A 15,271-nucleotide genomic window follows, 5' to 3' on the forward strand; every position below is an offset into this window, starting at 1 on the left:
CTATAGAGAGAACATCCTAGACCTATATCCAAATATGAGTATAGCTCTCAGACTTCTGCTCACTCTCCCTGTGACAGTAGCTTCAGGTGAGAGAAGTTTCTCAAAATTGAAGCTAATTAAAACATATCTGAGGTCAACAATGTCACAGGAGAGGCTGTCTGCACTCGCTGTTCTCTCCATTGAGCAAGAAGTCAGGAAGTCAGTGGATATGGATCTCCTCATTGCAAGATTTGCTGAGGCCAAGGCTCGCAAAATAAGATTTTAGGGACAATACAAAGACTACAACAAAGACAGGAAGAGGAAAAGAAAAAAGGAGAGGAATATAAGGAAAAGGGACAGAAGGAGAAGAACTATAACAAGGACAAAAGGGAGATAAATACAAAAACTACAACAAAGACAGGAAGAGGAAAAGAAAAAAGGGGAGAGTAAGACAAGTAAAAGGGACAGAAGTAAAAAGGGAGAGACAATGTGGACAAAGGGACAGGAACAGAGGGACAAAAGGTAAAACAAATAAAGCATGTGTATTCTGTTATAATGTCTGTATCTGTATATTTGACCTGTTGTTTTGTGTGTTGTCTTCTCTTTTCAGCACCACAACATCGAGAACAGCCTCTACTGGCCAGCTGCTGCTGCCCAAATGATATATGTATAAATGTAATCATCTCTGTCACAAATACAGTCATGAAATTAGAACTTATATAGTGAAATCGATTCTGTTTGTGATCTAAAGTATACTATCAGAGAACCTACTGGCAGAAAAATAGTGCGTGCGTATTCTGTTAAAATGTTTATTTTAATTGACCTGTTGTTTTGTGTGTTGTCTTCTCATTTCAGAGGGCCCCATGCCTGCCTTTGCCTTGGGCCCCAAATTTGTTAAATCCGCCCCTGCCCAGTGTAACAAAACTATAACCGTTACTCAGCAATGGTAATTCATGCACAAGTGTAGGGTTTTCCCTGCCTGTCCAATCAGAGGTGGGCTGCCTTTGTAGAAAATTCTGCAAAAAATGCAACAGCTGGCCAGTGTGGGGGGCATTTTCTGCAAGATCAAGGTAAGCAATGAATTGCTGATATTCATGAGCCAAACAAATATAGTGTTTGTAATGAAAACAGGGTTAGCTTAAATTACAGGGGTAAACAGGACTGGATATGGAACCTCAGCAGTCTACTTTCTGACCGCTGCTCCTTAACTCCTTGATTTTTATGATGAAGTTAGTTTTAAGTTGGATATTCACAGACACTCACTCTGGATCCAGCAGCCTCTTCTTATCAGTCTACCCACTGTTGGCAGTAAGAGGGCAGTTAGCTCACCTCCGAGCCCTCGCTCTTAATCACAGGGTTTCACTCAGGGACCATCGATAAATTACTGATCGAACGATACAAAAGAAAAATCTTCTTTTCAACACCTTTGTGCTGATTTGCAAATCTATGAAAATTAGGATAAGAATGACACTAAATTGGTGCCATGCACTGCTAGGAGAGTAAAATATGCACAAACCAAGTTGATTCCTGTGCCAAAATAAAAACTGTTATTTTTCACAATCTTTGGTTTTCATCTTTTTGTTCCACCTTGGTATAAAATTTCCCAGTTGACACTTTCATCTGTCAAATCATGATTTTTTTCACTTAGGCGCACGCCACTCTAAAAGGTGTGCACCCAAACTATGTGTGCCACGCACATTGCCCAATCTTTGCCACCTTTGTCTAAAACAAATCCAGTGAAGTCCCTGTGGTGGTTTTGTTGCACACTGTGACCAAAGAGATCAAATGTTTACAGCTGCAGCCTCGAGAGGCTGAAGCGTGACTTTCTCATGAGGTAAGCGGTTGTAAGCTGTGAAACTGGCACATTTGGGACTGGTTTTCATAGCCTATGTTAAATGTCATGTGTTTCCTGTTACACCAGCTTGTTAATTGCTTTCTCTATGAGCCCCAGGTGCTAATCAGGCCCTGAACAAAAATACAAACAAAATGGCAAAATACAAACCAGCAGAGTCAAAACAGGGCAGAATAATGAAAAAAAAAGTCAGAGATTCACTTTCAGAGACTATTTTGGAAACCATCACACCTCAGCTGAACATACAGTGAAGACGTACAGAAAGCTTTCCACCAGCATCACAGACACCTGATGCCCCACACCTATACACTGTGATATTCCTACAGTAAAACAAAGCAGGCAGGAGTCGTTCTCAACACAGCACTCTGTTTCTTTGTTGTGTTGGACAGTCAGACTGTCTGGACCCTAATCAAATTTTAAGGGTGTACATGTCATTTTCTGCCTTCTAACATGGACAGGGAACAGCGGTAAGAGCGAATCCGTGACAGTAGCTTAGGCAGCAATGATTTTTACAGTTCTGTTCAAAGCTTTTAAGCAGCTGAGTGACGCTCTCCTGTGCACTGCACAATACACACAGCAGTATGGTGAACTCATGTTCCACAAACAGAAATAACAAACGAGAAGGTCATAGACACCGCATTCACACAATCTTGCAAACAAGATGTTTCTAAGTATGTTATATTCACAAATGTCTGTATTTGATCTTTATCTGTATTTTAGCATATATAACCCATTCATTACAACTTGCCTTGACATGCATTTCTTATCAGCCCCCGCACACCAAACTGAGCTCGGCTTCTTGCTCTGATTCCCCTTCAGTTTTGTCTTTGACCAGCACTTTGAACTTCAGCTTTGAACTCTCTTTTGGCCTTACACATACTGTATATCCCTGAACCACTGATGTGCTTGAAAGCAATTTTTTTCTTGAAAGGCTGACCTTTCTGCCTTGTTGACACTCTATATTCTTGGGGCATATTTCGGCTGCCCTTATGGGAATAGTAGATCATCGCATAGTACAACATGCAAGCCTCTCTGGGTCATTAGTTAAACATCAAGAGGTACCTTGGCATTAGGATAAAGATATTTTAACTATAGCATAATATTGCTTGCAGATCTTAAAGGAGAACATCTAATTGCCACTTTTTATATGTTGCCCCAACAAAGATCAGTGGAAGATGGTGTCTCTGAAGCAAGTATAGTTTAATATAAAACAAACTTTTTGCAGACTTTTTTGGGCCTTTCCCTTTATTTTTTTAATGGTCCTGGTCCTGCTGTGGGCGGCTCCGGGTTGGAATTGAGGCTGGGACGCAGACACAGCCATCATCACCATAATTCTGTCATTGAAAAATATCGAAACGAATTGATTTTACGAAGGTGAGCAGTAATCTCAACCCACAGGCAGTTGCTTTTGGGACTTGCTTTTCGGCCTTTTACTGTAAGTTAAATAATTTTTTCTAATTTTTCTAAAGTTTAGTTGGAGCTACATTTCAATTAAAACTTTGCTCAGCAATGTCCTTGATAATTTACAGCCCACAGTCACCAAAATACCTCTTTGCTTACCCTCGCTGGTATCTAGCCATGGAGATCGTTTGGTATTTGTTGCTCCGAACTCATTGTGCTCACAGCACTGAAAAACGCCATTTCAAATACTTTCAAAAATAATGTTGTGGTTACTCACGACAATCCACATCCAACAGTTTTCAGTGGGACATCATCTTTGCTGGAAATATGTATGCAATGAGAGAGAGGCTTTCATTACTGGTAAAAAGGAAATATTTTATTTGGCCCTCTGAGTGACCCTTTAAGCACATAAGTGCAGCCATCGTTCACTGTGGACCAAAGCCTCAGCCTGCCAGACTGAACAGACAGACCAGCCCCCACTGTCTGCGCGTGTGTCTGAAATCTTTCCCGAATTGACCTTAAAGCTGAGAATAAAAGATGCTCACTTTGCGCTGTAATTTATCAATGACTCACTGCCTGCCCACGTACAGTATGTTTGTATATTCAAAATGCAAATCTAGTAACAGGCAGCCTGATGCAAATGTACATCTGTCTGTCACTCCGTCCTAGTGACGAGGTCTGTTCATCTTTCGCTGAAGAGAATGTACTCATTAGGAGCTGAACACTGTGATCATGTTCTGTCACTGCCGTCTTTCTGCCTCAGCAACTGTCGGACGAGCTCTGCCTGGGAAGATCAGTGATGTGCCACTCGTTTGCTCTGTTTGTGGAGTGTTGAGTAATTTCAGCTCACGCTCTGCGAGCCGCGCACTTCCCTGCAGATCAATACACAAGTCAGGCGAGGGGAGACGCTGTGCCGTGTTTCTTTATTATGTAGTTTCTCTAAGGGTACATAGGCCACATTGATCAAACAGTTTCCACTTGTGGTCTAAGGAAGCCATTTGAAAGATCATTAGATAATTGCTTGTATTTATCTCACCTGAAAGCCAGAAAGAACTAAGGCCTCCTAGTGCATTCCTGCCTGCAGTCTGACGGCAAAATTACACATGCTGTCTGTGCGGCTGAATTTATGCATGACCCGTTCACACAAGCTACTAAGCCTCTTTTGTCCTGGTTCCCAAATTAACTCTAGTTCTGCATTACAGATGCAGACAAAGTTATCATTATAGATTCAAATGGAGCTGGCTTACAATTAGGCTTATGATTACCAGCAGCCTGAAACAGCAGCAACAGCTGAGGTTGGCCTGTGTTGGCCTGCAAGACATATCAACATTTCATACACTGAAAATATAAACATTTTGATAACTGATTGCTCATTAAATGGATCCAGCAAACATGTTAAACATTTTCTGCTTTTGGTAGATGTGAGTATGTGCTGCTTTTCTCTTTATTATATATTGGAAATTTAATATCTTTGAGTTTTAAACTTGTTTGGAGAAATCAAGCGATCTGAGGAAACTATCTTGGGGTCTAGGAAATTATAATCAGCACTCTTTTTCCTGATATTTTAGGGACTACAGAATGAATGAAAGGGCAAAAAATCAAGAGATTAACTGATAATAGAAATTACTTTTGACTGTAATCTTCTTCTTGACCTTGGAGTTCACAAATGGTCTCACCACAAGGCCCACTTATTAGTTGCTCTGGAAGTCACTTCCTCAGAAAACAGCAAACTACCTGCTCAGTCAGGTACTACGATCATAAGCTGCTGAATGGACCTTGCTGTGAGATTGTTTAGTCAGGAACCTTTAGTCTGAAGTCCTAATTTGTAGTAATTTATTCCATTCTTAGTTTCTCTGAGAAAATGGCAGTACTCTCTCCACATCTGCAGAACAGAAGGGATCATCAATTTTGTTACCAGCTCTTGACCCCGAGAGTCCACATGGCCATCAAAAACTGGTGCGGATTGTACATTCTTACAAGAGCGCTGACTTTACATTCGCTAGTGCAAGAACCCAATGTAGTCTGTGCAGAACTGCAAGGCTTAAACCAAAAAATAAAGCAAGAAATGTGAAAAAGATAATGGTAGTAGTGTGCCAATCCTGAGCCTGAGCCTGAAAGAGGACAGATGCACTAACCCGGCATCCTGCATACCATAAAAGCAGACCTGTATGTACACTGCTGTCCATTCAAATTAAAATATTAAGACAAGTACACACCAAGGAGGTAATGGTGCAGCACCATGGCAAAATTTTTCATCATGCATTTTAAGGTTTATCCTACTTGACACTTAGTTCAAGAAATACCTCTCTCTAATGCTTCCAAGCAGATGCTTGCAGTTGCCTATTGCATGATGGACTGCCTATCTGAGAGAGAGAGAACCTTAGTTGCCTTTTGCAATCACATTTGGGCTCGACCACAACTCGAATTTGGCCAGATCAATGCTGCAATCAATTGAAAACCACCTCAGACATACACCACCACACACTAATTACTTTTTAACCTTTTTGTTTTGCTTTTTGCTTTAGTTTGTTTTCATTCTGTTGATCTCGGGACAAAAACAGATGCGTCCCTTAGGCCTGTGTCGGTCGTGACAATTAATTACTGAATTTAATTATTTAGATAAGGCATAGATGGAGAATGGAGTAAGGAGAGGTGGTAATGGTATGTCTGCGTATGTGTTTGTGTGTGTGTGAGTGTGTACATGAGTGCGTGTGTTGAATATTTGAGGGTCAGGATGGTCAGCTGGGGCCTCTTTCAGAGAGCAGAACAGAGTTTCAACCTGTTGACTCACTCTAAGTTGTCAAACTTGAGAGTTTTTGGTTTCAGAACAGGTGATAATAAGTTTAATAAACTCTTTAATGAAAGATCACGCTCTCATCCATAGAATGTAGATAGCATGATTTATCATGGCAACAGGAGCAAAAAAGGGCTTGATCATCCTACTTCTACCCAGTGTAGTTACAAATAGTAATACATTTGTATGCAGTATATAAGTATGTGTTTAAGCAGCAAAAGAGCACAAGCTGACTGGAAAATAATTGCTGACTGAGTCAATGTGTAAGTATAAATTGAAAGAAAGAAAAGTTTTATCCACTCCACTTATTCAGCATATGTACATACACACATACATACATGCATACGTACAAACGTACTTGGCAGCAGCTTAAGTACGAATAACTACCTTAAGTTTAGTGGCAAAACCAACATGAGATATATTTTAAACCCCTTCCCATACCTGCAAAATTAGCCTAAAATGCCTCTTGAACCATTTGGAGTACAATATCTGAAGTTTAACAATAGCACATAAATGAATGTTTTATATATGTTTTTCAAATAGTTCTCCAAACAAAGGCCATTTACAACACAGGAGCATGCAAACATCTGGGCACCCCTGGCCTTTAACTATGAATAGCTGAGCGAGTAAAAGATGACCTGATTTCCAAATGGCATAAAGTTAAAGATGACACATTTCTTTACATTTCAAGCAAGATTACTTTACTTTATTTGTGTCTTTTAAAGTTTCAAAATGGAAACAGGTCCGAAGCAGAAGTTTGGTCACCTTGCATGGTGAGTACTTAGTAACATGGCAACTATCACAGCTTGTAAAAGGCTTTTTGTCGTCAGCTAAGAGGTTTTCACCCATTTTTCAAAAAATAAAAAAAAACCTTCAGCTTGTCCTCTTGAGGCAGTCCATTGTGGATTTTGAGTTGTGTTTAAGATCATTATCCTGCTATAGAAGCCATCCTCTTTTAATCTTTAGCCTTTTTACAGACGGTGTGATGCTTCATTGCAGAATCTGCTGGTACTTAATTGAATCCATCCTTCCATCTAATAGTGAAATGCTTCCCGCGCCAACGCCTGCAACAGAAGCCCAAAGCATGATCGATCCACCCCCAGGCTTGACAGTTGGAGATGTTCTTTTCATGGAAGTCTTTATTGTGGCCGAAACGTTCTATTTGATCTTCATCAGTCCACAGGACTTATTTCCAGAATGTGTCAGGCTTCTTCAAATGTTACTTTGCAAACGTCTGACACTGAAGTTTGTGTTAAGGATGCAGGAAAGGTTGACTGTGATCAAGCCACAGCTATGAATGAAAAAAGTCTGTTTTTTGTACAAATTTACTGGCTTTACCCCCCAGATATGATGTCAAGGCTCTGCAAGACATCCACTTCCTCAAACAACAAGAACAATGAGCCTCCTGAAGTTGCATCCAAAATTCTGTCAAAAATTTCATTTATAATTGCTGATGCAGCCTCCATAATTCTTGACAAGGGAAAGGGGCAGAAAAAAGGTGGAGAGAAAAAAACAAAACAAAACACAGAGATGCCAATTCGAATGGGACTAATATTATCACAGCCTCTGTGTTGGCTGGGGAAATATGGTATAATTTGCAGTGGAATTTTTTACTTTACAAATTACAGACATGGCAGATTTGCATGGGATGAAGATCACTGAAGACCTTCACAATTATTTTAAATTACTAGAGGTCCCTGGGTAATTGTAGTTCTGTGTGAATAGGGCTTGGCTCAGAGTCTTCACTAAAACCACTTTCTCAAAGAAGGCTCTGATCCAACTGCTGCTCACTGATTGTGTTATTTATCTGCTGGAATGCCTCCTGGCTCATTCCCTATTAATCGGTACTAACAACTGAATATTTCCATTTGTTTTCCACTTGTTGATTTACTGCTCACATTTGATATATTATTCATGTGTGATTGTATTGGTGGACGGAGTTAGCGGACTTCCTCTGAAAAGCCACTCGGAGAACCGGCAGGAATAACAAAACAATCCCCACTCAGAGCCTGTGGGTGGATGTGGGGCTGGTGGTGAGCAGCAGTGATCACTGCAGCGATGGCTGCAATGGACACACTGAAGCAGCAGTGTTTGCTATCGTGAGATAATAAGTGAGAGCTCTGACAGTTTATATGTGCCATCTTGTGGGTGATTTCGGTATGCATGCATGTGTTTGACCACTCAACATATAGCCGTAGAGCCGTCTCTGTTCTTTGTGGAGCGATGCTGAGGATGAACCCACTTGTGTCTGCCTGGACTCTGTTGCCTTTGATACTCTGTTGGATTGTGCTTCTCCCCCTGACAGAAAAGGAGAACGGCGCTGTGAGTTATCCGCATTACCAGTGGCAGACTTTTGTTTTATTTTAGCATGTAAATGATCACTACATACTTTATTATCGTGTACTTTCTTTAAATGACTCTCACGTCACCTGACTTGAAGACACACCTGCACACGTGGCAGACAGTGATCAGAAACCTGTAAAACCTCTGAAACTGGGAGATGATGATTAGATGTGAATAGACGTAATCCAAATACACCGAAAAGACGATCAACATTAGGACACTGCCGTTCATGTGTGTTTTTAAAGGACGACTGATAAATGAAGTATTAAATGAACTAACCCGTTCATACATGTGACTGTTTTCAGTTCTTCTTGATCTCTCTTACAGTTCTGAGAGATTTCTATGACACATTTTAGTGCTGGAAGACTTCGAAGCTTAACATGTACAAGGGTCACCAGAGCAAGTGCTAGAAGTGTGAAAAGATGCTGTTTTTCTCAGGTGGTTCCAATAGGCCTTGGCTGCAAATATTGTGTATAACACAATGAAATGCATTCACAGAACACACTGGGCCTCCAGAGGCTTTACACAGTGATGGTAGGTTCACTGTATATTAGGGGTTACTTGTCCAATTCTAACAGAAGAAAGCCTGACCGTAAGCTTTCTCCTGTTCGTGAACTGCACGTGAACTGAGTTTTATGAAAGGTGATGACTTTTACAGCTTCTAACATATCTCCATGATGACCTGAGTGTTAACCCTTTCTTGCTGGCAACCGGCTGTGAATGTTTGTGTGAAAGTCAACGTGACCTTAAATGATTGGGAACGTTATTCTTTATCCACTCGATGGAGACTGTGCCATTTTTTCTTATTAACTTAACACGGGGAATCAAAAAACAGAGAATGAGAAATAAAAGATTATATAAGAGCAATCTGATTTGGAGGAAAACGTCTCCCAGAACAATAACAGGTGATGGCTGAGCTGCTGAGTTATATTGATGCTTCTGTCTGGTGCCATCTCATTATATCATGGCAAAGGTACAAAAACATGAAAAAAGAGAAAAACAGGGAACAGTGGTCGTCAGAGTCATTTCATATTAAGGAAAAACATCAATCACCACACACACACTTTTCCTCATCTCCCTCACCAACTGCCTGAACCCTCCCTTAGACATACTGTCATCTACAATAACAAATGACATTGTGGCACAAAACCATTCACAAACTGGAACAGTCAACAACTAAGCTCCTCCCCAAAGGAACGACTGTCCAATCATAGCTTTAGTTGTCATAATTTCTTGTTTGTCGTCATCAAGTGAATATCCAAGACACTTTTGTTGGGTTCTGATGAGCGTATGAATCAGGTGAAGACAGCGTTTCCTACCAGCTCAGGCAGTTTAAGTTCATTAACAAGTTATTAAAAATCTGCCATTGACAGTTGTCATTTCAGCTGGCAAACTGATGGTCAGAGACAAATATGAGAACCTCTGTCTAAAATCAAAGCATTTGTTTTTTAATGACAACTAATGTGAAGTGGTAAATCTGCCTGTTTTCAATATGAACTGTGTATATGTTCCACAGTGCTGAGCAGAGAAGCCCGACAAGTGTAGCAACAGTAGCCCAATGTCCGTCTTTCCAGTCTCTGTCTGACTCACTCAAACACACAGCTCAGATCACTTCTACCTGTTGTATCGGTCTGTGTGTGAGTTCAAATGTACATGCTTCCTTATTAACAGTTTACATTAATTCAAATATCCGTTATTGGTGTACACATTTCAAATCAGTGGAGTCATAAATACATAGAGACACATGCAAGATTAGTGCAGGCTGGCAGTGATGGAGGGGACAGAAATAGGATCCTGATGGCAACGTGACAGCATGTAGGTGAAGGACAGCTATTCTGTCACTGAGTAAGAGTGTAGAACTCAGGGAAATAGAAAAAACAAGTTCTTCTTCTTTTCTCTTCTTCCTTTCTTTCTCTCCTCTCTCTAAATGACACACATTCATACCAGGGCAACTTTCAAGAGGAAAGTAGCAATGATTCTAATTTCATGATCATTTTTAGAGTTGCAGCCTATATTCAGCTTGAACTAGCAACCGACACGCATACGTGCACGCACACACACGCACACAACCAAGCAAACACAGCATATCTACAGGTAAAGCATTGCATTTTATCTTCATAAATGTTATCCTCCTAAACTGTCCCTGCTGTAGCTGTTTCCTCGAAGATACAACAAATGTGTTTGCTTATTCCCGCCCTCGTGTGTGCTTACGAATGTGCAAGCATGCACGTGCCTGTATGGATGACTCTGGAGCTCTGTGCGTGCATACGTGTGTGTGTGTGTGGCCATGTATTACTCATGTTGTTGGGACATAAATCTGTTTAGAGTCACATTGTGGGGCCGTGTCTTCCTTATGGGGACAAATTACAAGTCCCCATAATGTATAGTGAGGGTGAAGACTTGGCTTAAGGTTAGGGTAAGGGTTAGGCAAGATCTAGGAAATTACTGTAATATCCCCAAAAATGATGGAAACATGCCTCTCTCTCTCTCGCTCTCTCTCTCTCTCTCTGTGTGTGTGTGTGTGTGTGTGTGTGTGTGTGTGTGTGTGTGTGTGTGTGATACATTGTAAATAGCCCAGGACTGTTTTTGTGGCTGAGTTGAGGGCTACAGAAGAAAAAACTGAGTGATTATTCTGCTCTCACTGACGGTAAATCAATACAACCCAACACACACCCACACTAATCCCCTCCTGCTATAAACAACATAAGCGCATGCATATCAGATGCATCATGCATGAATGCACTTTATAACTACATCACTCTGTCCATACCAACGCCCCACTTTGCCTGGACCTTCTCAATTACTGAATACACACATGCATACACTGGCACAAACACACACACGCACTCTCAGAGTACGGGCTCAGGGCCTCCTGAGGGTGCTGGTGGGCACGGCTGATTGACCCTGCCTCACCAATCTGCCCAGCTCTCTGCCAGAAAATCAACCAATTAAAAGATGCAGGCACCACAGCAGCACTGGGGGGAAAAAAAATCACTGGAATTGTGGGTAACGGCAGCTGCGATGTTGAATTGGGAAGCAGCTGTAAGCAGCTGACCTGACAAGACAGGACGCACGCACACTCTCTCGCTCTCTCTCCTCTCTCAAATAGCGTCGGCTGTCTGCATTTCTTATGCTTCACTCATACATTGATATGCAGTTCATTTCAAACATCACTCAGGTGGCCCAAGTCCAAATGGCTTTAGTCTTCAGTTCATTCTACTCGCTCCTGTTCTATTTTCACCATTAATGAACTATCCTGTTAAGTGTAGTGCCATATTTAAAGTGTATCTCTGCACAATAAAGACAGAGGACACATCAGTTTAAGGAGAGAAGAACCTAGAGAAAATCCTTTTACCAGACAGTGGCTGAAACTGAGGGCTGCATTTCATGATAGTTTTCAATATGTCAATACGGGTGCCCATTTCGTGAGAGTACACCTGAAAACACAACTGTATGCAGCGGCTCAAAGGTGTGAAAGTGTGTGGAGACTAGTTGGATCATCCTGGCACACCAAAGAGCTCAACCCAGCGAGGGTGACCCAGATTGTGTGTCTGTAGCATCGCTATTCTAAGCCACAGGTTTCACTGTGTCCCATCAAAACCTCTTTCCATTGTGTTTTATCCCTTTGACGCTCAACAGCCGTGCAAGAATCCCGAGTTCAGAAGCCCGACTCTTACTTACACGTGTTGGGAGAACTCAGGCGCTTCGTCGTTGACGTTGGCCATCCGAATCCGCACTGTAGTTGTGCCAGTGCGAGGGACCTCCCCCCTGTCGATCGCCATCACGACAAACTCGTACAGGTGGTTGGGCCTCTCGTAGTCCAGAGGCCCCGCAGGGAAGATGGTCCCATGAGGAGAAATGGTGAAGTCCGGACTCAGGGTGTAATAGGTCAACTCTGCGTTCTCCTCTGAGTCGCAGTCGTTGGCTGATACTAAAGACGGGAAGACAGAGATGGACAGTAGAAGAAATACATTAGAGGGACTAAACAAACACAAAACCAGAGCCCCCATATATCCCAACCTTCCCCTTTCCCTGGCTGTGAGAGAGAAGAGATGAAGGATACCACCGTTGTCCAATCTCCATGTGATGGTCTCAACTGCTGCCACACAGCTTGTACAAACGTCAGTTACCTTCCTACACTCACCTTAGTTTTCTTTCCATATTATTATTTATTTAGTTAACCTTTTTGACCTCATGACGTCCACATCGCACATGCAGACAGCAAATACATTAAGGATGACACATAGCTTTTGTTTTCATACAACACATACATATTTATTTAGCATAAGTTGACAGTTCAGTAGTTTCTAATTTGTAGTGCGCACATTTAGTTAGCTTCTGTATAGTCACACAGCAGTTTGTCTTACGTCCTAATGGTTTGTTTTTTTGAGTTACCAGTGTTGAGGGTCTCGCTGCTGCTGGAGGGACATTGTTTCGCAATGATCTGATCAGCCAATATATTTGTTCCCCTTTATGTGCAGCTCGTCAGGTCTGTTCTTGTGCTCGTTAGGTCAGTTAGGTCTGTTTTTGTCTTTATTCTGTTTGTTTGGGCTGTTAAGCTCCATTCAGTTCTGTTCAGTTGACCTCTTTTTCACTTTTTTCCTTGTAAATAAATCCTTCTTTTTTTTTTTTTGGAAATCCACCTGTGACTCCTTTTGCCTGCCTGCTTGGTCCCTCGCACTCCACCAGACGGAGGCCAAACGTGTGGTGTATTATGTCAGTCGGACTTTTCCAGCTTTATCAGTCAATCTCAACATCCAGTCAGCTGTGAGGTTAAAATGAGTGATGACAGAGAAGGTTAATCAGAACAAATGATGAGCTGATACTGAGACCAGACACTGCGATCATGAAAGGTTGATGTTAGGCAGTCTTGACATCATATCGGGGATAATGTCAGTAAATTCCAGTAAAATACATACTTTGCTTGTCCTGTGCGGACGCCCTGCATGTGCGGGTAATTTCTATATGAAGTCCCCTGCTAATACCAGTGCCATGTGGATAGAGCTTCACATTTTTCATCATTTCCTTTTGTGTCCCTCTTTTCATCTCTTTTTTCTAAAGAAACCCATCAGTAATTACTTGCAATGAACTCACATTTTATGCCAATAAAGCAGTCTGATTTAAGTCATGGTGTCAGAGAAAATAGTAGCATAATCAAGTAAGAAAGTACAATCTGTTCCCTTGTTAAAATTAGAGCCAGGTTTTGCTGTTTTTTTTTTTTTTTTTCCTTCTTGAATCTGAGCGAATGAACTCAACATGAGCACATGCACCTTTCATATGATGTGACCAAAGTGAAGACTGAAAAGGAAGCGATCCTCCCTTTGACTTATATGTTCAGTTGTATAACAGGGGAGGAAGTGTTAATTGCACGGCATGCATCCAGAAGACTCTGATTTTGCAACATTTCTGTTTCTACATCACACATTGGGAATCCATGGAGCCAGCATTCGCTCGGCCACAAATTGATTGCCTTGCTAAAACTGAAAAGACCACCAGGGATTTGAATAAGCATATTTTCCGCTAACAAGTCATTTCACCATCAAACTCTCAATTCTCCAATTCACCTTACACTGCATTTGGCTCATGTACCCATAGACCCACACACACAAAACAAACACAAACAACCATGCACATGAATAAATACATACACACATAAACACAACGTCACTGTTTACTTCACAATTAACAAACTGTAATTCTGTATTGCCATAAAGCCTTGGGGAAACTCAAATTATAACATCGAGAAAAACAAAATATCTGAGTTGAAGACAAGGTTTTTATTCTCATGATTTGTTTTGTTTCACTAGTAGTCCAATCGTAGTTGAATTATATTAGATTAATTGAATTTGAGTTGTGGTATTTCATTAAATGACTGTGGACTGTGGCTTCCAGTGGTTTAGCATTCTGAACGGCCATAAAACAAAACTAAAATCAATTTGCTTCCTGCAAGATGAAAATGTAAACTACGTCTCTCAGTGCCCTAACCCACAAAGCTGAACTGCAGCAGAGGAGAGCATCCCATTATTACCAACAGGAGCACTAATGAAATGAAGGGTGACTACAAAGAGGCAGAGATGCTTTCACACCTAACCTGTCAGCAAGAGCCTGCTTGCATTGGGCAAATGCAGCGTGATTGTGAAAGCTTATAGCATGTGAGTAAACTCCTAAAACGTGCTCATTCAAAGGTTTTTCATATGGTCACTGATAAGCTGGAACTTTCCCAAAAGACAGGAGAAAAAAAGAAAACACTGCAATGTATTGTAGACTGTTTGCAGGACGCATGTTTCACCATTTACTTGCCATAAGCATTTATTCACAGCTGCAAAAATAGCTTCTCTGTGTGTGCTGTGTTACACTGCCTTTATCTCGGCGGGGAAGAAAGTGCAATACACAACAGAGAACTGCATCAAATCAGTTGTGGAAGTGGAAATTTCTGTCAAGAACTGACCACACTTTATGTTACTCACTATAGCATTTGTAATTTCTGAAATTTAGATTTTTGTCAGCCTTGCAAGTTGGATAAAGTGAATCTGTGTGTGTTTACCCTGCACCACAGTGGTGGTTATAAAGACTGACATATTTCTGAACTGCAGCTGTTTTGCTGCCGTACAAAGATGAATAACCTCTCATCCAATGACAATGGGTAGGAAATGAACTGCAGTGCCAGCGTCTGCCCAGAGTCCAGTCCCGTGCTGTGGCCAAACACATGTCACATATGAGCCAATATTTAATTTACTTAGTACAGATTTGTACTCTTCAGAGCACCGTTTGACCATGTATTCACCAGTAAGCCCCGCTGTAATCTTGAATCAGTATTGTTGTGGTGGTGTCACTTCAAGTGTGTGTGTGTGCGTGTGCCACAGTATATTTTTGGCTCCCATATAATGATTTTGCACTTAAGA

General features: G+C 41.3%; 1 protein-coding gene across 1 annotated transcript in view; it reads right to left on the reverse strand.

Moving 5' to 3' along the window:
* si:ch211-186j3.6 (neural-cadherin) overlaps positions 1-15,271 on the reverse strand; it is a 294,654-nt gene that overhangs the window by 186,874 nt on the left and 92,509 nt on the right. The window contains exon 6 of the mRNA XM_041938705.1: positions 12,051-12,300. Within this exon, the coding sequence (XP_041794639.1) occupies positions 12,051-12,300 (250 nt within the window). The remainder of the gene's footprint in view (positions 1-12,050; positions 12,301-15,271) is intronic.

The sequence above is a fragment of the Chelmon rostratus genome, chromosome 1 (genome assembly GCF_017976325.1).
Source record: "Chelmon rostratus isolate fCheRos1 chromosome 1, fCheRos1.pri, whole genome shotgun sequence".
In the NCBI taxonomy this organism is placed as follows: domain Eukaryota; kingdom Metazoa; phylum Chordata; class Actinopteri; order Chaetodontiformes; family Chaetodontidae; genus Chelmon; species Chelmon rostratus.